This window comes from Acomys minous, assembly GCF_964271855.1.
Source record: "Acomys minous genome assembly, chromosome: 2".
In the NCBI taxonomy this organism is placed as follows: domain Eukaryota; kingdom Metazoa; phylum Chordata; class Mammalia; order Rodentia; family Muridae; genus Acomys; species Acomys minous.
In genome coordinates this window covers 136711451-136733945 of record NC_140484.1, presented here as the reverse complement: position 1 = coordinate 136733945, position 22495 = coordinate 136711451, and the positions used below count along the sequence as shown (strand labels likewise).

The 22495-nt window shown below is 43.6% G+C and overlaps 1 protein-coding gene across 8 annotated transcripts; it reads left to right on the top strand.

Moving 5' to 3' along the window:
- On the top strand, positions 1 to 22415 carry FHIP1B (FHF complex subunit HOOK interacting protein 1B). 8 transcript variants are annotated; one of them, XM_084752183.1, is made up of 13 exons: positions 2 to 163; positions 4741 to 4798; positions 10697 to 11025; positions 11157 to 11795; positions 12109 to 12267; positions 12447 to 12533; positions 12730 to 12897; positions 15600 to 15679; positions 15871 to 16034; positions 16454 to 17245; positions 19424 to 19602; positions 19761 to 19923; positions 21896 to 22415. In XM_084752183.1, the coding sequence occupies exons 3-13, from the start codon at positions 10888 to 10890 to the stop codon at positions 22252 to 22254; spliced, it is 2928 nt and encodes a 975-aa protein (XP_084608309.1). In that variant the 5' UTR covers positions 2 to 163; positions 4741 to 4798; positions 10697 to 10887; the 3' UTR covers positions 22255 to 22415. The 8 variants fall into 8 exon arrangements, with proteins under 8 accessions (XP_084608310.1, XP_084608309.1, XP_084608311.1 ...); XM_084752185.1 differs by having other exon boundaries at positions 15871 to 16076; positions 16454 to 16651; XM_084752178.1 differs by having other exon boundaries at positions 15871 to 16076.
- The last annotated feature ends 80 nt before the right edge of the window (positions 22416 to 22495 follow it).

Here is a 22495-nt window from a genome sequence, read left to right as displayed (position 1 = left end):
GCGGGCTGCGTGTGGCGCGGGGCGGGGCGCGGCTGGTGCGCCTGAGGAGCGATGGCGGCGGCCTGAACTCAACCTAGCCCGGCCGCCGACAGGCCCGGGCAGGGCGGCGTGGTGCACAAGCGAAAGCGACGCGTGGGCCGCGGCGCGCGCGCAGTGGCGCAAGGTGCCGAGGGGGACTCGGGATGACGGCACCGGGTTTGGGAATTGCTGGCGTGAGGGGACATTGGTGAGGGGTTGGCAGGTGGTGAGGGACTTGCGAGCGTCTGAGGTAGGGGGGGCCAGGGTGCTGTGCACCAGGGAGAGACCGGTTAGAGGAGATTCTGGGATGCATTCTGAAAGGACAAGTTGGAGGAACTCATGTGCACCGTTTGCAAAGGGTGTGGGTTCGCTGAGCTTGCAAAGGTGAGGGACGTCCTGGGACAAGAGTTCAGGGGGGTAAGGCCTGTGCGAGGATGGGGGAGCGTTAAAGGCCAAGGCGGGAACCTTGGGTGGGTGGGTGGTGGGTGGTGGGTGGGGGCATGGCTGGGCCTTGATGGAGTAGTCGAAGGCAGAGCAAAGGAGAAAAGAGGCTGAGGGTTGTGAGACTTGGATAAGAGATGATGTTGCTTGTGGGGCCTCCTTGGATGTCCTGTCCTGTCCAGGGAGAGAAATAGTTTTAGTGCAAGTAAGGACAGTACAGGTCCAAGTGTTGTGCACTTGGCCACCTTGTGCCCATGGATATTTTAGGAGGGGGGGAGAGAGAGGAGAGGGGTGGTGGTGGTGATGGGGGGGGGGAGAGAGAGAGAGAGAAAGAAAAAGAAAGAGAAAGAAAGAAAGAAACACACACCACACCCACCACACACACAACACAGCATCATGAGCAGTAGTAACTATGATAATGAAAATGTTCGGGGTTTAGTCATCCACAGAGCAGTAACCGAACCACAGTTTCCTCAGGTTCTGCTTTTGTAAGGCAAGCTTTAAGATGAGAACGTCATGATTTTTTTTTTTTTTAAGAGGTAGAGAGAAGAGATCTACTTGCATTTTCTCTCTGCTTGCTTTTGGACACCCTTACTCCATACCTCCTTACCTATGGTTGTCATCTGTATTGGACTATCAGTTGCTGGTTCTACTTTCATGGAAATCATATGACTTGTCACATGCACCACTGTATTTAGGTTTGCTCTCCTTAGGGGTCTGAAAAGCAAAAACAAAGCATGGCTTTATGGAGATAAATTTTGTGCAGTAGACTGCTCATACTTTAAGTTTACACGTTTTGACATCTGTGCATATTTGTGAAATCAAGATGCCAACCACTTCTATTACCCTGAAAAGTTTTCTCAGTTTTTTTTTGCAGTTCACCCCCCTAATGTACCATGTAATTAAATTAATTTTATTTGTATTTTACAAGCCTGTCTTTTTACGTAACTCACACAGACATAAATTTTGGAAAGTTAAGTTAGCCTCACTCAGTGATATGGCCGTTTTCACATCACTGGGGATCTTCTCTACTGACAGTCTGCTGTGTAGCTGAGGCATCCTGAGCCTCCTTAACCATAGCAATGTTGAGGTTTTTCCTATGAAGATTATCCCTTGAGAATTCAAGGCAGCCTCAGTCCTTATTCTGTTTCAGAGTCTCAGCTTCAGAGCTAGTTATTTCATCCCGTGGTATATTTTCTTCTCTCTGGAGACCAAAGAGGCCATTTTTTCATAATGATAAAACCTTTGGCTGCCTGACTTGGTAATCAGAACTTTATAGGACTTAGAAGCATAACAGGTTGTAGTAGTGACCCCTAAACACTGAGCTATGGATCCATATAGTGTTCACCCATATAAGATAGGAAGAAAGAATGTAAAGATAAAGTTATTATGTGTGTGTGTGTGGGGGGGGGTGTAGCTCAGTGGAAGAGTGTCATGCCATGTTCAAGGCGCCAAGTTTGGCTTATTTCAAGATTATTATTCTTATTCCTTTGGCGTTAAGATGCACTTTGTTTTTTTCTTTTTGGTTTTTTGAGACAGGGTTTCTCTGTGTAGCCTTGGCTGTCCTGGACTAACTTTGTAGACCAGCCTGGCCTCAAACAAACAGCGACCCGCCTGCCTCTGCCTCCTGAGTGCTGGGATTAAAGGTGTGTGCCGCCACGCCCGGCTCTGTTTTTTCACTGAAAAAAATAATTACTGGTAAAGAAGATGGTAAGTTGAAAGAAAGCCATGAAAAAAAAAGTGACCCCCTCTTTTTTTACATAGTATTTTGACTGTATGTGAGCCAGCAGGCCAGAAGAGGGCACCAGATCTCATTATAGACAGCTGTGAGCCACCATGTGGTTGCTGGGAACTGAACTCAGGACCTTTGGAAGAGCAGCCACTGCTCTTAGCCTCTGAGCCATCTCTCTAGCCCCAACCACCTCTTTTTAAAAAATAATTCTACTGGTTCATGGCTCCTGACATTTAGAACGATAGTAGGGTGTGTGTGTGTGTGTGTGTGTGTGTGTGTGTTTAGATTGTAGAAGCACATACTTATATAGTAATCTTATGTAACTTCAGATTTCTGAGTAGTATTCATTCTTACAGCATAATTCATTATAAAATCAAAGTTTCATACTTTACATAGCAACCTCAGAATTTGCTGAAATTATGTTGATACCTTGTGAAGTAGGCAAAGGAAGAATTTTAGAGATGAATCAGATTCAGAAGCTAGAGGTCACACAGGGATATAGTGACAAAACAACTCAAAATTTGGCATCTTCATAGTGCTAGTTACTTGAAGGAAGATTTGTAATAGAAAGTAAAGGTGATGTGGGCAAAAGGCACATCATGTTTAGGAAAAGTTGTGATGAAATACAGGACCTTATACTGGCAAGAAGTATTTATTTCTTTGTGATTTGTAATTGTTCTACTTGTAAAAGATTAAGAGGACTGAGAATTTCATATGAATGAGGGCTTTGTTTAATGTTGTGTCAGTGACATGAAATAGATACGTGTAGTATCTGATGCATATTCATGATGATGTTAATCACACATTAGAGAATTTCCATGTGTGTGTGTGTGTGTGTGTGTGTGTTTGTTTTCACTCTGTTGCCTTAGCTGGCCTGAAACTCACCGAGATCTGTCTACCAAGTGCTAGGATAAAAGATGTTTACATCTATGGCTGGCATGTTAGAGCATTCTCAGGATCTAAGTTCTTGGTTGTACTAGAGAAGGCACAGAATTTGGAAAGCTTTTTGTTTGCTATACTAAACTCTTCATTGTCACAGTACCACATTAATTAAAATGGATTTTGACTTCTGATATATAGAGGAATGGTAGGCCTGAGAGGATGAAATGTGGATGAGGATTCTATAGCGATAAGAACATTTTAATCTCTTATTCTATATCCTTCATGTGTCAGGTACTCTTACTAAAGGCTAGGAAAACAAATTTATTTCATTTATTCACTCAACAAATTCTTATTAAGAATACAGCCCCACAAGATAACAATAGAATTAAGTCCTGGTTCTATGAAGTTGCATAGAGTTCTCATTCTTGTTATGAGAGAAAAAGACAGTTTTAGTTTAGAGGGAGAGTGTGAAAATATAAAAAATACATCACAATGATGTGATTATTTTTCCGTGTCTGTCTCAATCTGTCCCTGTGTACTAAAGATAAATAAGCAGTTATGCATGTATCTCCACAGGGATCTCTGAATTAAATGCTTGAAACAGAACTTAGCCTTTTTGCCCTGAAGACCTGTTTTTGCACCCATGTGCCTTTTATCAATCCAGAGGACGACTTTGCTGTCGTCTTCTTTCTGTCCTCCTCCTAAATTGAGTCAGTCACTAAGAAATGTACTATACTTTCCCCTCTGTTATCTCCATTGCCAACTTTAACCTGGCTCTTCAGCTCCTTAGCACTTACCTAATTTTTTTTTAAAGTCTATTGCTTTAAAAGTTGATCTTTCTTGCCCATTCCTAGAATTATATTTCTAAAAATACAAATTCGATCATGGAACTATACTGCTTAAAAACTTTGGCTCTTTGTAGCCTGTAGGACAACATCCAAATTCCTTAATATGGCCTCAACTCACCTCTTCATGCCTTTCTGCTGCCACTACCTCCTCTGTGTTCTAGCTTGAATAAATTATTCACAGTTCTCTAACAAACATGTTATTTTTTTTAGCCTTGGAATCTTTCTAAAGGCTGCTTCCTCTTCTAGGAATATCTTTTCTTCTCTGCCCAGTGAACTTTCGTACCTTTTAGGATCAATTTCACCCAGTCTTTGACATCCTCTTTGTCACACTCAAACAACAGGGGTAGAGATAACCATGTGTGAGACTGAGGAGTTCACTGTTGTAAAGGCAGTCACTGTGTGCTAGAAGTTTCCGTCATGCCTGTGAGGATGCACTCAGATGAAGAGATGCCTGTAAGAGGTCTAGGGATAGGGGGAGGTGGGCTGTATCTTCATAGTCCATGTCTCGGACATGGAAATGCAGGGAGGGTATATGTGAGTTAAGCTCCATATAGGAGCTATTAGGAGCCCCTCCTTCCACTTTCAGTGTTTGGGGCAACTGCCTTATGCCAATAATCAGTCTTGGCTTAGAAGAGGTCTGTTCCTAGAAGATCATTTGAGTTTTCCTTGCCTAGTAAAGTTTTATATATACATGTCCCTTTATATATACATATATATGTGTGTATATGTATGTGTGATCCGATATATGTATATCACTTTATATATGTGTATACATAATACATGTATCCCTTCCTGCTTTTTTCTGTTTGCCTCTCCCAGGGCAAAGGTTCTTAAGAGAGGCTGAAGCTGAGCCACTTCCTGTCTCTGCTGTTTTGAGGTTGGTTGACACCTATTGCTGTGTGGGCCAGTAAAACTGTATTGTATTGAACCCTGAGGTGAGTGCCTGACCCTGACCATGTATGGATCGGAGAAATCAACTTGCTTCTTCCCTGTTACATGTGATTGAGCATGCTGGTAAATCACGGAAGAGAAAGGAATCTGTCGTTTTCTTTGGACTTTGCTGTGGCACAAAGGGCATTATAACTATATGGCAGTTCTGCCCTTTTTTGTCTTGTTTTGAACTTTGCCAAGAGTTTAAGAAGATGGCAGGAATTTTTTCAGCATGTGAAGAGGGCCTAGATTAAGTGTCCAGTTTTACTTCTGAGATGCTGACTCCAGGTGGTGCTTTTCCAGAGCCTGCAGGAGGTAGTGAGAAAAGGCCTGGAGGTCAGTCTTAACATTTGTGTTGTAGTTGTTAAGTGAGGGAGCAAGAGTGTATATTTGCAAGATAGGAGGAGTTTATTAGTCTTCCAAAACCTGGAAGAGGTTTTGTTTTGGACACAAGAAGGGCTTATTTTGCTGAGCTTACTAAGGCTTGAGTGTGAGGAACACATATTAGAACAGGTTAGATTTCTTATTTCAGAGATGTGAACATCCTGGTCAAACAGAATCAGAAAGGAAAAGAACAAAGAAACAGTTTACAGAGAATTTGCTTTATGCCCAGATGGCTGTTATCTCATTTAATTCTTAAAAAGAAGAGTTAACTTTGGAAGGATGTTTTTGACAAGGAAACAGGCTCCAATTTGTGATTTATTTAAGATCGCACAGCTGAAAAATGGTGCACTGAGGTTTAGACTTTTCTTTGCGGAATCTCAGAGCTCAAGCCTTACCTACTATTTGTGTTACTCTTTTCCAAGCATAAGGTTTTGATTTGTTTTTAGCCCTCAAATGAGATATGCTTTAGAGAGCACTCTGTAAACAGTGATATTCTTGTATCAGTCGAGCTCCTTGGCAGGTGGCAGGTGGCAGATGGCTCAGGCTGGGTTTCACAAGAATTTAATTAATAATGGGAGTATATTTACAAAGGTATAGGCAGTGATTAAAGAAACCAACAGAGACTGATAGAATATGGCAAGGCTAGTAGCATTAAGAGAGGAGAGTTCTTATCATTTAACTGTGGGTTTTGCATTTCTCAACCTGTGCCTGCTTGGTACCTCAAATTCTTGGGACATTGGGTAACTACTTTGTTCAGTGCATCCTTTCTGTTTATAGCCCCTAAGGTATGCAGTTGTTAGATGGCTTTTAGGATGCTGTGTATGAAGGAGTGAACATCCATTCTGTGGCTTTTCTCCTTTCTCACTTCTCCTTTCTCCCCTTCTGTTACTTTCCTGGGTGGGGGGGGCAGGCTGGGGATGTGAGGTGGTAGATGGCTCCTTCTGCCGTTGCTTTGTATTTATTTGAGGTGGCACTCATCCTGGACTACTGTTTTCCTTTCCTCTCAAAAAGGCAGTATATGCCCCTGTTCCTCAGATATCTTATTCCTTATTTTTGTCTATTATGCCTAGCTTATTCATACCAATTTTTTTTCTTCAGACTTATTTTCTTACTTGACAAACACCCTTGAGGCTTTCCACCTAAAACCCAAACAGAAGTTCCTCCCCCTTTTCTTGACACAGACTTTTATTTTGTACATAGGCTGGCCTGGAATGCACTGTGATTTTCTTGCTTCAGCCTCCTAGGTGCTGGGAGTACAGCCTGGACAGCATTCAGTTCAGAACCATATGAACTCTTGACTCCCACCTCCCCATTTTATTACACAAACTGTTCTATTTTCGTCCTTCTCTGCATCACTAAATTTTGTTAGAGTACATTTTATACTTCTTTGACTCTCAGTCATTCTTTAACTATTTTTCTAAGGTTATATAAAAAAAAAAACCTCAATAAAATAATACCAATGAACAGTTTTTCATCTTCATTCTGCTTTTTCTTTCTATGAGATTATGGGCAGTCTCCAATCTCTTGAACTATCCATTCCTTGGTTTCTAGATAATTATTTCTTGGGTTGCTCCTTTAATTTCTGACTACCTTCACGTGTGTGTATGTGTGTGTGTCTGTGTGTGTGTTGGTGGGGGCAGGGGAAGGCGCTGTTTCAGTATGTATCTCTGACTGGTCTGGAGCTCTCTGTGTAGATAGTTCCAGACCTCTGGGGATTAAAGGCATATACTGCCATGCCTGGTATTTGCGTTGTTTCTCTTTTTTCTTTCTTTGAGAAATTATTTTGTTATATAACTCAGGCTGGCCTCAAACTGACAGTCTTTCTGCCTCAGCTCCTCAAGTGTTAGGATTGTAGGCAAGCACTGTTACATCTGGCTAAACCCTTGTTAGTGAATTCTCTTTGTGTCTTAGTTATGGTTTCTGTTGCTGTGAAGAGACGCCATGGCCACAGCAACTCTTATAAAGAAAAACATTTAATTGGGACTGGCTTACAGGTTCAGAGGTTTAGTCCATTATCAATTGTCATAGTTGGTACACAGACCGATACAGAGCTGAGAATGAAAGTTCTACATCTGGATCTGCAGTCAGCAGGGAGAGAGAGACACTGGTCCTGGCTTGAGCATTGAAAAATCTCAAAGCCTACTTCCGGTGACATACTTTCTCCAACAAGACCACACCCTCCTAATAGTGCCACTCCATAGGAACCTGTGGCCGTTTTATTCAAACCAGCAGACTTTGCTTTCCTAAATCTTGGTGCTTTTTAAGATTTTGCCTTCAGCATCTTTCATGAGAACATTAACAGCTTCATTTATTGCTTATGGACTGCAACTCCTAAATTTATAGCTCTAGTTTACTTTCATGCTTGAACTTAAGTATGCTATTTTTCTTGTTTTCTTATTTTATGTTTTGCCAGCCTCATAGCCCAGGCTGGTTTTAAACTCGTTTCTGTAGTTGAAGATAATGTAGGATGTCTTCCCTGTCTCACCACCTCCAAGTGCTAGGATTGTAGTTTTGCATTGTCATTTTTGGTTCATGTGGTTCTGGGATTTGAACCCAGGGCCTTGTTCATGTTGGACAAGCACTCTACCAATAGGGCTATATTCCTAGCCCATTTTCCGGATATTACAAGTGTTCTTTATCTCAAAATTCAACACACTGAAAATTGTTGTTGTCTGTCCTCCGCTTCTTTGTATCCTCTTCTTTCTCCATCTTATTCTTTTCCCTCTGAGGAAGTTTTTTGCTATTTAGTCTGGGCTAATTGAGGACCTGCTATGTAGCTCAGGCTGGCCTTGAACTGGTTGTCTTTCTGCTTTAGTCTGAGTGCTGGGATTTCAGATGTACACTATACCTGATCTCATCACCTTTTGTGAAGCACAATTACCCTATGTGTTATACGGTCTTTTTGTTTTTATCTTTTGATTTAAATCCAGAGGCAGATTATCTTCAGTTATATTCTAGACAGGCTGTTTACCAGCTGGCTAATTTGAGGCAGTTTGTCCAGCCTCTCTGAGTTTTGATTTTCTCATTTGTAAAATGAGGATATTAATAAGTAGTGCCTTTTGAGCAGAGTTTGGTATGTGTGTGTATATATATATAAATTATATTGAACTAGTGTTTCACTAACATTTTTAAGTGCTGTGTTGGCACTGAGTTTTCAAAGAATGAATTATTTGACTACCTGCAGAAAGAGAAGACACAGTATAAATAATTTGCAAAGATACAGATATGAATACTTATTGAAAAGGACATGTTTAGATAGAGATAAATCTAAGATTTTTGCCTTTTCTTGGTACTTTTGCTACCTTAGTTTATACCATTGCTTTTTAAAAAAAGAGACCATTGAAATAATTTCTTATAACTTGTCTACTGACATCTGTCTATCTCTGCTCTACCTTATAGTGCTCTCTGAAGTATTTGATAGGTAAATCTGATCTTATCATGTCTTTGCTAAAAACATTTTTGCCTTTAGGATGTCAATAGTTGAAATTGAAATTCTTGTAGCATGACATTCAGTGGTTATTTTGTAGCCTTCACTCTTTCTTTTCAGCTCAGTACCATGCCTCTGTTTTCTCAGTAGTGATTGCCACACTGAGCCTGTAGTCTCACTTCGGATTTGTCATCCCCTCACCCCTTTGGTGCTCTATTCTTTGTTAGACTTTTTATTTTGTTAGTTTTTAAAACTTTGTTTTAGCTTATATATCTCAGGCTGTACTAGAACTTGTGATCTTCTTGCCTGAGTCTCCCAAGTGCTGAGATTATAGGTCTGAGCCATTCTGCCTGGCATTATTGTTTTTGCTATGAGTAAAGCTCCATATGTAACTAGTGTGTCATCCTTAAAGACCTAGGTCCAGACACTATCTCCGTGGAACCCTCTTATAGCACCATAGGCAGAGGTAGTTGCTTTTCTTTACTCTTCTATTACAGTTTTGCAAATATTTCTAGGTATTTTGTCCACCCCACCCCACTTTTGTTTTACCTGTATTTCCAGTGCTTACTTAGCACAGTGCCCAGTACTTTATCAGTATCGTTATACATTGAGTTAATGGTTGACTATCCCTTTCCTCATCTTTAGGACTGGCTTTTCCCTTTATAAGATCACATCTACAGAAGGTGTCCTTCAGCACAGTTGCTTCCTTCCTTTAGTTGTGATGTGGCAATTGTGGGAGAAAGAATGAAAAGGAGGAGTTGGCTAATGTAACTTGAGATCAGATTTCTGGGTTATTTCAGCTCCTTTTGAATCTAAAGAGGAAACATGGCTGAACCACATAATTCCTGTCAAGAGTTTTTGCTCTTTAGAGACAATACTGATGAGGAGATATTAGGTGTGATGGTGAAGGAACTGTGGATTATAGCCTGGGCCAGTAGCTAGTTTAGTATGCATTATTCATTGGTTCATTCACTGAGCAGGTAGTTATTCAAGCATTCAACAAATAGATACTATTCTGGCCACTGAGGATACAAAAGTAAATAAGATAGGCAGATCCTGCCCTCAAAGAGCTAATTTCTTGAGGGAGAAGATAGATAAGAGATAGATTTTAGATAATAGAAACTGTTTAATAAGGGATTGAGAACTAGAAAGTAAAGGTAGAAAGGTAAGCTATTTAGATAAGACTAAGTAGGGCGGGCTTCTCTGAGAAGATGGCTTTTAAATGTAAGCACGGGGACTAAAGTTAAGGAAGAGGCTGACAGAGCTTATTACAATGTATCGGCTTCTATAGGATAAAATAAAGAATTAGGACTTACTAGTGTGATGGGGAGCCATTGGGGGCTGTTAAACAGAGAAGAGATGTAATAAAATCTAGGTTTAAAAGCAATATGGTTGCTGAATGGAGACTAGACTCTCAGGATGGCAAGGATGAAACTCTAAGCCAGGCATGGTGGCATACATCTCTAATCATAGCATTTGCAAAGGTTAGGCTGTGAGGCAAGAAAGTGGTGAATTTGAGGCCAGCCTGGGTTACATATTGCGTTCAAAGCTAGCCTGTTCAATATATTGAGAGCCTGTCTCAAAGAAAGCTAAGTTAGAAGCTATTATAATGGACATAATTTTTTTTTTTATTATCCCTGTTATTTTCTTTTTAAGACAGTCTTAACAATGTAGCCTGAGTTTGCCTTGAACTTTACGTAGCCCAAGCTGGCTTTGAACTCATAATCCTAGGGAATGACACTATTTGCTGATGAATTATATAATGGAAGGAAAAGGATAAACAAGGACCATGCCCAGGCTTTTGATCTAAGCATATAGGTGAATGTTGGTGACATTTACTAAGATAGAAAAGGTTGAGAAAGCTATAGGTTTGGCAGTAGAAATTGTGCATTCTATTTTGGGCATGCACGTTTCATGTAGTGGCTGTGTGGAATTGTGTAATTTGGGTAATTTTCAGTGGAGTGCATCTGAGTTATTCTTTCAGGGAAGTTGATGTAAGCTTCTGTTTATCCTTTTCATCTCCTTTTGAATTAGTTTTGCAACTCTGGACTGAGCAGTGAATTCTGGGATTGCTACTCCAGTTTGGTATAATCTGTGGCTCCATGGCCAGCTACTGGCTCTTACAGACCGGATGAAGCAGATTGGAGACAGAAGTGGAGAAAGCCTCCAGTTGGTTCATTCTCAGAGTGTAGTCCTCTGTCTGCTGGCCCTGTCCAGCCTGCCTCATGGAGAAGATGAACTGGCTGAGCAGGCTGGCCTCCCGGGTCCCTGGGCACCGTGTACCTCAAGGGGCCAGTCTGCAGGCCCCTGTCATGGCTGACCCTGAAACATGCCTCATGGTCTTCAAGAATCACTGGTCCCAGGTAGGAGATCCCGTGACAAAAGACCGAGTCTGTTACTTGCCCCAGTAGCCCTGACCTTCTGAGTTTGTATTCTTATGACTTCACTCAGTTACCTATCATAGCTTCTTCCTATTCCTTGACCTTTGCCTCAGGTGGTACGAATTCTGGAGCGGCAAGGCCCTCGGGCAGCTTCTGGAGGTGCAGATGATCTCAGTGCTGTGAGAAACCACACGTACCAAATGCTGACATTGCTGGCAGAGGATCGAGCAGTCCCTTCAGCCCCCTCAGGTCCTGGGCCCCTGCTAGAGTTTGCTCTGCGTGAGGATCTGTTGAGCAGAGTGTTGACCTGGCAGCTGCAATGGGATGAACTTGGGGATGGGGTCGAGGAGCGGCGGGCTGAGCAGCTGAAATTATTCGAGATGCTAGTAAGTGAAGCTCGCCAGCCTCTTTTGCGGCATGGGCCAGTCCGTGAAGCTCTACTTGCCCTGCTGGATGCCTGTGGCCGCCCTGTGCCCAGTAGCCCAGTACTGGATGAAGGCCTGGTGCTACTTCTTAGCCAACTGTGTGTGTGTGTTGCTCGGGAGCCTTCATTGCTGGAGTTCTTCTTACAGCCACCTCCTGAGCCTGGAGCTGCTCCACGTCTTCTCCTCTTTTCTCGCCTTGTCCCTTTTGTCCATCGAGAAGGCACCCTGGGCCAGCAGGCTCGTGATGCTCTACTTCTGCTCATGGCTCTGTCAGATGGGATCCCCACTGTGGGCCGCTACATCGCGGATCACTCTTACTTCTGCCCGGTTAGCAATCTCTGGGATGGGGGTAGGGTGTGGCATGTGAAAATTAGACAGCATCTTCCTATCTAGGAGATGCTAGACTAGGTATGGGGGAGGGCCGTTTACTCAGAGTTGACAGCAGCTCCTTGGGATTGGAATGGGGGTGAAATATGAGCATAACTAGAGAGGGCAGGTATTGCAGGTGAAGCCCTGGTACATAGCAACTCAGCACTTGACTTGGTACTAGTTTTTATTTGTATTCCCATCAAATCTTATGATTAGTTAGTTCCCAAAGCCCTCTCATTATATTATTTGAGCCTTTGGTAACCCTCCTTAGGTGCTGGCCACGGGGCTGAGTGCCCTGTATTCCTCACTGCCCCGAAAGATTGAGGTTCCAGGGGATGATTGGCACTGCTTACGACGGGAAGACTGGATAGGAGTGCCAGCCCTTGCACTCTTCATGAGTTCCCTAGAGTTCTGCAATGCAGTCATACAGGTAGGAATAGGGTTGCTAAGGGTTGTGACACTTGGTGATTCTGGGAAGTGGGGTAAGAGGCTCTATTTCCTAGAGTTCTACAATAGAACTTGGGGTTATAATACCTATGTTATATTGTTCTGGGCCCTTCTAGGCAGTGGACTCTTGATAATCCACTTCTTCTCTCTTGTTCCATCTAGGTAGCTCACCCCCTGGTGCAAAAGCAGCTGGTTGATTATATCCATAATGGTTTCCTGGTGCCTGTCATGGGCCCTGCCCTGCACAAGGTGAGGGGGATATGTGGAGAGGTAGAGGAGGAACTTGGACTACAGGGTGGTTGACCAATGAAAGGACTAATATGGGAGGTGCTCTCCTTCCCTATTCCTTTTCTGATACTTCTTGTGCCCTAGAACACAGAGACTGTGAATCATTGCATAGGCAAGGAAACCCCAAGTCTCCACACTTTCCTTTCCCTTCATCCAGACCTCTGTGGAGGAGATGATTGCGAGCACCGCCTACCTAGAACTTTTCCTGCGGAGCATCTCAGAGCCTGCCTTGCTCCGTACCTTCCTGCGTTTCCTGTTGCTACATCGGCATGACACCCACACCATCCTTGACACCCTCGTTGCCCGTATTGGCAGCAACTCCCGGGTATGGCTCTTAAACTCTGTCCTGGCTTACTACCTGGGTGAGCCATCTTTCTGTGGTCTCTATTGTCAAAGGGTGTTCCTGAAGTGGCAGTCACTCCAAGGTGCCACTTTGTTATACTAAACTTACAGCCATTTTGATTAAAGAGTTTAGTTTACTTCCCTGTTTTCATACTGTGTGCATCTGCAGGACAGTTAGCCTTCAGGGCTCTAGGCTTTGCCATGGTGCAGTGCTTGTAATGTAGTATTGCTTTATAGTTCCTTTAAGCTGTTTGTCACTCTCTCAGTTCCTGTAGGTGATGTAAGAGTGCTTTGGGCTTTGCACCTACTAAGAAATGCTCTAGCTCTTTCTTGAAGGCTTGCTATCTCTCTTGGATTGACTGCATTTGAACTGTAGTCAGGGTACAATTCAACCTGCTTGCCCACTTAAAATTCCCTCTACCTGCACATTTGTATTGATAGTGTCATTCTTTTGGGTCACTGTTGCTGATGTGTTTGTTAGAGCTTATTTTGTAGGGAATATCCATAACAAACTAAGTTACTAAAATAGTTGAAAACTGAGGTTACTGTTTGTGGGGAAAAAAAAAAAGAAAAAAAATTATTTTTTATAAAAGAATGAATTGGCCAGAGAAGACATCTCAGAGGACATTATGCCCAAGATGATGGAGTTACCTTTTGAATATTAAGTAAGAAGAACAGTTTAGGAAGAGGGAGCAACATGCAAAGAGCATGTAATAAGAATGAGTATAATGTGTTTTAGGAATGAAAGATCATTGTGACTAGAAATGGACTGAGCAAGATTGAGAAGGAATGAGAGGAATGAGTGTTGAGAAGATTCTAATCATACATTCTAGAAAGGAGAGAGAAGAGAAAGTGGATATGTTCTGTTATCAAACACTTAATTTTATAAAGGTACAAACCATTTATCCTTATTTTGAAGGTAGGGTATGCCATGGTCTTAGGTCTGGGTAATCTCTTTAGTTGCCCTGACAGTTAATTTCCTTCTCGGGGCTTATTTCCTTATCTTCCTTGTGTTTATCTTAATCTTTTTATTTTTTATTTTCTCAGTGTTCTTAGTCTCTACCACTTACTTCTATTAGTCTCTAAGGGTTTTTAGGAGCTTTTCATGTTCTTGAGTTGCCACTTTTGGTTTCTGGTTCTTACAAGACCCAGGTCTCTTGTGATTGCAGGGTACCCATGATAAACATGCAGATGCTTTCATTTTCACCTTCCTGTCCTTTTATGATAGTGTTGGCCAGACTTTGGTACCTGTAAGTGAACCATTGTGGCTAACTTGTCTGTGGGCCTGATTATTTGTGTTAGTTTCTAATTGCTGTCAAAACAAATGACCACAAATTAGTGACTTAAAACATATTTATCATATCTTAGTTCTGGAGTACATATTTGGGCGGTACTTGCTGTTTGTTAAAGATCATCTCCAGCCTGATTGCTTTTTTTCATCTTCAGAGCCAACAATGATGGGTCACATCCCTGCTATGTTTTGAGCCTCCTTCCTAATTGTTCTTTTCTTTACAAAATTTTCTTATAAACAGTGCTGGGAGCTAAACCCAGGGCCTTGTGTGTGCTAGGCAAGCAATCTACCACCGAGCTACACTCTCAAGGCTTCTTTCTTTTTCTTTGAGACAGTCTCACCATGTATTCTAGACTATGATACTGTGTATCATAACAGGACCTCATACATACTAAATAAGTACTCATCACTGAGCTACACTGGAAGCCCCACAAGGTCCATACTTTTAATCACATCTGTAAAATGTCTTCTGGACGATAAAGTAAAATGTTTATAAGTTCAGGCAATCAGGTCTTTGAAGAACTACTTTCCTGCTTACCGTACTATTCTAGAGTGAGTCTGAATTCTCCCTGCTAGTTAAAGTGGCCATTGAGGATATGCATGTTGCCCCAAGTGTGAACTTTTCCTACTGTTGATCCACTTGGCCATTTAGCAGGCAATGCCAAGACTATACAAGACCAAGATGTCTGATACACTTGCCAGCAAAAAATGCCTTAGGAATTCAGAGCAGTGAGAGTTAGCTTATTGTATGTCTGTTATTTTTGTCTAGCTGGAAATGAATAAGGCTTCTTCCGTTTCTAAAACAAAAGGTTTTCCTGCTCTTGACCTACCCACTTTTTCCTTTTCCTGTCAGTTGCCCTGAGCTCTTTATCATACCTCTTGAGATTCACTGGGGTTGAGAGATGACTCAGACTCCATACTCAGGATTTCACCTACTTCCCAGTGGGGATTCTTCCAGGTTCCCTCTGATTCCTTATAAGTAGCCATTCAATTACTGTGTGACTACAGTCTCTTCTAGCTGTCATATATTGTGTAGTTTCCTCGGAATCATTTATTTGTTATAGTCTTTCTTAGTGTCTGTTTTCTTGGAGTCTCACTGGAGCATTGATGGAATCAATATGTTGGCAGGTAGTCTTCAGTTATGTATATGGCGTATAGAATTCCAGTGGATCTGACGCGTGATTATGTTCTCTGAATAGTGAAGTCTTGTTCACAAAGATTATGTGTTTTTCTAGTTAATATGTGCGTACTGATTATGTACCAGGTGTTGGCACATAGGCTGTTCTAGGACTGTTTGGTTGGGCCTGCGCCTGAGGGAATGGGAGTTGCTACTGGTGAATATTTGGAGGGTAGAGGGCTCTTATGGTGACTCCCTCCCTCCCCTTCCCCCTCAGCTCTGCATGGTCTCTCTGAGTCTCTTCAGGACCCTTCTGAACCTCAGCTGTGAGGATGTTCTGCTGCAGCTGGTTCTCAGGTACCTGTGGGGGCAGGGCTGAGGGATGGTTGACCCTCAGGGCCCAGTATTTTGTTGGGGTGATGCGGCTGTATTGGGGTTGCTTATGAGTCTCTCTTGGAGCCTGGGTTTAGCAATGTAGTTCACTTGGCCTGTTCTTCCAGGTGCTTTCTTTCCTCATCCCCTCATGTCCCCTTTTTGCTATCTCCCAGGTATCTTGTCCCGTGTAACCATGTGATGCTGAGCCAGAAGCCAGCTGTGCGCGATGTGGATCTTTATGGACGAGCAGCTGACAAGTTTCTCTCCCTAATCCCACGCTGCTGTCGGCACCATGCTTCTAGCCCACCTCGTCCAGAGCATGCCTCATGGGCACGAGGTGGGCCTAGCAGAGAGGCAGGGAGAAGGGAGGACATCACTGGTATGGCCTGGGTTCTGAGGAAGCCTAGAGAGAAAATCAGGGCTTGGGTGAGGGGAGGAAGGTGACAGTGAGGGGAGGAAGGTGGAATTCCTTCTCTAGGGAGATTGATGAGTGGTCTTACAGAGGGGATATTTAGCCTTCCCAGAAATTTTTACGGTAAACTTCTGGGAAGAAATAGTCCCCATCTTTATTTCAGTCGTGTGTTCTGTTTGCATTTTTTTCAGTTGGTGGAGGTGGTGAGGGGGGTGATGAAGTAGGATAAATTGTCTGGAGATTGGAGTGTCAGCTATCCCTCCTCACTTCTGTCCCTCTTAGTTTCTAGATCTCTTGTCTCTGTCTGTCTCCTTGATTTCGGTTACATTTTTTCCCCTCTAAAGGCCCTGGAAGCCCAAGCGTTGATTCTTCTTCAGTGGTAACAGTGCCTCGCCCCTCCACGCCATCTCGTCTGGCTCTGTTTCTTAGGCAGCAGAGCCTAGGTGGCTCTGAGTCCCCAGGTCCGGCTCCTCGCTCACCAGGGCTTACTGCATCCCCATCCTCCAGCCCTGGCCGAAGACCCAGCCCTGCAGAGGAGCCTGGTGAGCTAGAAGACAATTACCTGGAGTATCTGCGTGAGGCACGCCATGGTGTAGACCGCTGTGTCCGAGCCTGCCGAACCTGGTCTGCCCCTTATGATGGCGAGCGGCCCCCTCCTGAGCCTAACCCTTTTGGCTCCCGGACTAAGAAACGCAGCCTACTGCCAGAGGAAGATAGGGACAACATGGGGGGAGGGGAAGAGGAAAACCTAGGGAATCGGGGGCTAGCTGTGGATGTAGGGGGTACCCCTGGCCACCTATCCCCACCTCAGCTCAATGGGGTACCAGGGCCATGGCCAGAGGGAACCAAGAAGGTTCGTCTGGTGCCACGATTGGTGCCACAGGAAAGAGTTAAGGAATTACTAGAGGGTACCTCAGAGGGCATGGCAGGACTAGAGAGCTTTGGGCAAGAGCTCCGGGAGCTGGAGGTGGCGTTGAGCAATGGTGGAGCTAGCTCAGAGCCTCCCTTAGAGCCTCCACTACCTCCTGAGGAGGAGGAGGCCTACGAGAGCTTCACCTGCCCTCCTGAGCCCCCTGGCCCCTTCCTCAGCAGCCCTTTGCGGACTCTCCACCAGCTGCCAAGCCAGCCCTTCACTGGTAAGCTATTTAACCTAAGCTTTCTCCTGTGTACTCTTGCATGTTCTCGACATGTTCTCGCTGATTTCTAAGAGTTTGGCTATGTCATTTCTGTGTGTTTGCCTAGTCCTCATCTATTTTGCATGAGTCCTTTCTTCATACATACCATCTCATACCATGCCCTCATGTTTGTTGATATGTCTTTCCATGCTTGTGCTGGTTTGGATATTTACTTAGATCTGAGCCTTATATATCCTTATATGCATGTTCCTCCTTTTCCTTTAGTCTGGCCAGTTCCTGGGATATTAAATAGGATGCTCTGTGCTTGTCAAAAAATACATCTAAACCACATGGACGATGTTTGTACTGTCCTGTGTGAAAGACATGTGTGCACCTGTGTTTTGTGCCATCCCTACTAGTTTGTGTATTTGGGTTTTGAGTCATCTGCTAGGTGTCTGATGGCCGTGGAGTCAACTCTTTGTGTTTTTCCTCCTGCTCAGCACCTTCCTGTCTCTTCAAAGAAGGTCCTGATTTCATTTCTCCCATCTACTGTCTCGTACTTTGTTGGTTGCCATGACTGTCCAATATAGCTATATTAAGGACTATAAGGATTTAGGGGTGGGTGATACTTCTTTTGGGAGGCAAATGACAAGGCATGGTTCTAAGTGTACCTGGTAGGCCCTTTAGGATTGATAGTCCTGGAACTAGACCCAACCTGAGATTTTGGCCTGGCTCTTCTTTGTTTTGTTCATGAGCAAGACAAGCCTTATCAGGCTCTAGTGTCCATCTCAGCATGGGAAAACAAAACAAAACAAAACAATCTCCGGGAAGTACTGCAGTCACTAAGGTTAAGACCACAGACTTTGGATTAAGCACTCCTTTAGTTAGCATTTTACCTACCACTGGTACATGGAAATCATTTAATATAACATTAACACATTGTGAAAACTCAACAAATGGTAGCTTTCCACTGGGGTTATCATCAGTAAGTCATGGAAGATTTAAGTCGACTAAGGCACTACCTATCCTAGTTGTTGGAAGTCAAGTTTATATGCTGTATAACTGGGTAAGCTTGGGACAATCTTGATATGGCACTAGGGCTTCTGTCTGCAGCCATTTTCTTCTCTTGCAGACTATGGAAACTTTGTTCCTGTTCATTTAGCCTCTGCTCCACTCCTTTCCCGCTCAGTACCTCTAGGAGGTGGTGTGGTTTTTCCAGTCTTGATGCTTCTTTCCCTGGAAAGTTATTTGTGCTCTTTGCAGTATCTCTTACAAGATACTCCCGGGGAATGAAAAGAAGGATAAAGTTAGAGATTTAGTTTACTGCTAAGGTAGTACTAGTTGTGTGGACAGTTCAAGCAGATGGTAGTGCAGAATCTGTCAGGATTCACTACCTCTTGTTCAACATTTTTCTATCATAGTTGATAGAACAGTTTCATTTTTTCTCCAAAAAGCCTTCATCAGAGATACAGTCATGGCTTTAGTAGTCTAGTGTCATGTTATGTCTTAAGGCATTTCTCCCAGGACAGAATGCTGATCCTTCTTGTTATCCTGAATCACCTTTCTGTGACTTGAACTAGCTATTCTTTTCCTACAGGGTCTAGTTTACCTCTATTCCCTGTTCCTGAAGGACTTGATTTGAAGTTCCTAGTTTCTTTTTCTTTTTACATCTCTTTATTTTCTTTGTGACCAGTTTCATGTAACTCTGTCTTACGTGGAACCTGATCTGTGTTTTGGCTCCCCGTGTATTCTTCTGTTGTGTCCTTGAGTGAAACTTCTTAAAAACTGAGAAATACAGAGTAGTAGGTTATGATTATAGTCAAATGAAAAATTTGTCAGATCTTGTACTTTATTTGACATTGATATCTCGTTGGTCCTTTTAATTATCTTATGGGGTAGGTATATTTATTTTACCACAAATAGGAAAATAAATTTTGGTGAGCCTTCAGCTTATCCAGTCTCTGGGCACATCTAAAATCTGAGATGAGATCTTTGGTTCTAGAGTCCAAGATCTGACAGTCATAGTGTCTATAATGCTGGCATCTGGCTTACTTTAATTGTCTAGACTGGTCACAGGCCATTTATACACTCAGATACTTACATATAATTTTCCTCTAGTGCAGCTCTTGCTTGGGGGAGGAATGCGTGCAATGGGCATTGTGTTCAGGCCTTGTATCCTTGTGCCTACCCCCTTCCCAGGCCCCTTCATGGCTGTGCTCTTTGCCAAACTCGAGAACATGCTGCAGAACTCCGTCTATGTCAACTTCCTGCTGACGGGGCTGGTGGCCCAGCTGGCCTGTCACCCCCAGCCCCTGCTCCGCTCTTTCCTGCTCAACACCAACATGGTCTTCCAGCCCAGTGTCAAGTCCCTGCTGCAGGTGTGCGATGCATGCATGCATGGGTGCGTCCAGGCTCAGTGGTGGGCCAGGCCCACAGCTCAAGTTACCTTGGGTGGGCTGGGGACAGGTACAGTGGGACTAGAAAGGCTTGTGCAAATATGAGACCACCAGAAATGTCATAAAGTTGTGCTTCATAGGTGCTGGGCTCTGTGAAGAATAAGATTGAGAGCTTTGCAGCTTCCCAGGAGGACTTTCCTGCTCTGCTATCCAAAGCCAAGAAGTACCTCATTGCCCGTGGCAAGCTGGACTGGGCTGAGGGTTCTACAGCAGGACCTGCCCCCCGCCGTTCTGATTCCCTAGGTGAGAACCTACTGACTACCCTCCTTTATTCCCCCTCATTAGCCAATGTCAGTTAAGATCCAGATATTGAAGAGTTACTGAAAAGCTAGTCTTCATATTGTTAGTCTTTGGGTCAGAGAATAGAGTTGTTTTATTAAAAGAGCCGAATTGGGAACATCAACAAAAACTACATAAAGGTCTAAAGACAGGAAGGAGAAAGAAGTTCTTGGGTTGAGATATTGTGAGAACTTGATGTAGCATGTGGCCTTGAGTAATGAGTAGGGATTAGGTATACATAGAACTGTTCTGTTCTTTTATTCAGGAGACATCTTGGATTTTAGTTGAAATAGGGTTTTACAAGGCTGTGGAACAATTGGTGGTCAGGCAGGAAAGATTTGGACGGAGTAGGAGGTTCTTAAGATTCAAAGTCAGACTGAGCAGGAGTTCGGATCAACTAAGAAATCAGGAGAGGTTTTAAAATCTGGGTGTGGTGAGTAAGTACAGATGAATTGGAGCTAAGAGAAGGGATTCAGGAAGAGCAGTCAGGGCCAGTGAGGTTTGCATTTGATTAGTGGAAAAGAAAGGAAGCACATAGAGATGCCAAGGAAGTTGTTGTGGAATTGGTCAGTGGTTGAGGGGACAAAGAAGCATTAACTACGACAGGATTTGTTAGTGGTTGAAGAGATAAGGAAGCGTTAGATGTGAGTCTAAGTTCCTGAGTTCGTAGGTCAATGCATGCGATAGAAGCCTTGGCAAGAAGTTACTGATGCTGAGTTAGTGATAGTAGAACAGGAAGCCAGTATAGGAAAAACTGCAGAGGCCTTTTCAGGGTTCTCCCAGTGGAGGTAACTACGTTAGAAAAGATGAAAACGTAGGAGGACAGACTGTAGCTAGAGGAAGCTACAGATAGGTGTAGGTGCCTGTCAGATTTCATGAAGGTAGGTATTGGTACAGAAAAGTGTGTGGGGTTTCGAGGGTTTGAGAAGAGGTTGGTGAGTGAGATTGTGGTTATGAAGGGCTCTGAATGCAAGGTTAGTAGTCTGTATGGTGTCTCTGAAACCAGTATTAGAGGTGGTGACTAGAAACATTTATCATGATCTAGCCTCCATAGTGCTGAGGTCCAGAAAGTTAGAGGACAGTATTTTAGATAGCTTAGCTGAGTATGAAGTTGTCTGGGCACACCCAGTGGGAGGGTGGTCTTGGTAGGTGTAGGACTGATAGTGATGAAGTAGTAATGTAGGGAAGCTGGTTTTTGATGGGCACGGGAGTGTGAAGAAGTAAAGCACTCCTAAACTACAGTGGTACATAAAAGTATTGAAGGAGCAGAGGATGGGTCAGCTATAGGTAGGCAGAACAAAGTGGACGTAGTTGACTGTATATGTAGTTCTAGAGCAGTGGTTCTCAACCTGTGGGTCCTGACCCCTCTGGGGATCACATATCAGGTATTGTGCAGATTAGCTATTTACATTATAATTCATAACAGTAGCAATATTAGTTAGGAAGTAACAACAAAATAATTTTATGTTCAGGGTCACCACAACATGAAGAACTGTGTTAAAGGGTCTCAGCAATAGGAAGATTGAGACCTGCTGCTCTAGAGGGTGTTAGGAAATGCAAAACTAGGCCATGTTGTGGGCTGAGGAGTGTGATATTGTTAGTGGTAGAATAGTGATTAGAATGAATTCTTTAGGGTGAGGGGTCATGGAGATGTAAGGAAGTGTATCTGCAAATGAGGTAGTTTAAATATTGGCTGTTGAGAGGACGGAATAGAGGGGAAAAGCTGAACAGGCAGGGTTTTGGTGTGAAAACGAGAAAAAGCACCTCTTCTCTTCAGTCATCTTGAGACGAGATAAGAAATGAACTTCATATCTTGTCCTTCTTCCAGAACCCCAGGGGAGAAGTTCAAGAACCTAAGGGGATTGGGGAATCTCTTCTCCATACTAGGCAGGTTCCCTGATCCCAGCACCTTCTTGATACTCCTGTTTATTCCCAGTGAGGAGCCGGAGGCCATCCTTGGGGGAGTTACTCCTGCGGCACGCACACAGTCCAACCAGGGCCCGGCAGGCGGCACAGGTTCTTCAGCCTGGGCGAGATGGAACAGGACTTGGACTAGGTGGGGGCTCTCCAGGGGCTTCAACTCCAATTCTACTCCCCCGGGGCGGGGCTTCTGAGCGCCAAGGTGAGGCTCTTCGAGTCAAGAATGCTGTCTACTGTGCAGTCATTTTCCCTGAGTTTCTCAAGGAGTTGGCTGCCATCTCCCAGGCCCATGCTGTCACCTCGCCTTTCTTGTTGGATACTTCAGAGGAGGTATCTGTTCCTCCCATCTCAGGCTTTGGGCCCCTCAATCCTTAATTTTCTTCCATGGACAATCAGGGCCTTCTGTGGCCTGGGCTGAAATCCAGGACACGGGCTCCTTTTTATGTTTGGAGGCAGTGGCAAATGGACTTTTTAATTTATTTCAGATGAATGTTTTATGAGAACTTGTTGCAATATGTATAAAAGGGAAATCTCTATTCTGTGCTCATTCTTCTTTGCCACCCTTTATTTGGGGCTGTGGCCCTAAAAAGGTTGTTTGTATATGGGTGGGAATCAT

Excerpts from the sequence above, each read along its gene's own strand:
- FHIP1B (XM_084752181.1), top strand. The coding sequence starts at position 10,888 with ATGGAGAAGATGAACTGGCTGAGCAGGCTGGCCTCCCGGGTCCCTGGG. Across the intron at positions 12,268-12,446 it reads TCTGCAATGCAGTCATACAG|GTAGCTCACCCCCTGGTGCA; the intron begins GTAGGAATAGGG and ends TGTTCCATCTAG. Across the intron at positions 17,246-19,423 it reads GCCAAGCCAGCCCTTCACTG|GCCCCTTCATGGCTGTGCTC; the intron begins GTAAGCTATTTA and ends CCCCCTTCCCAG.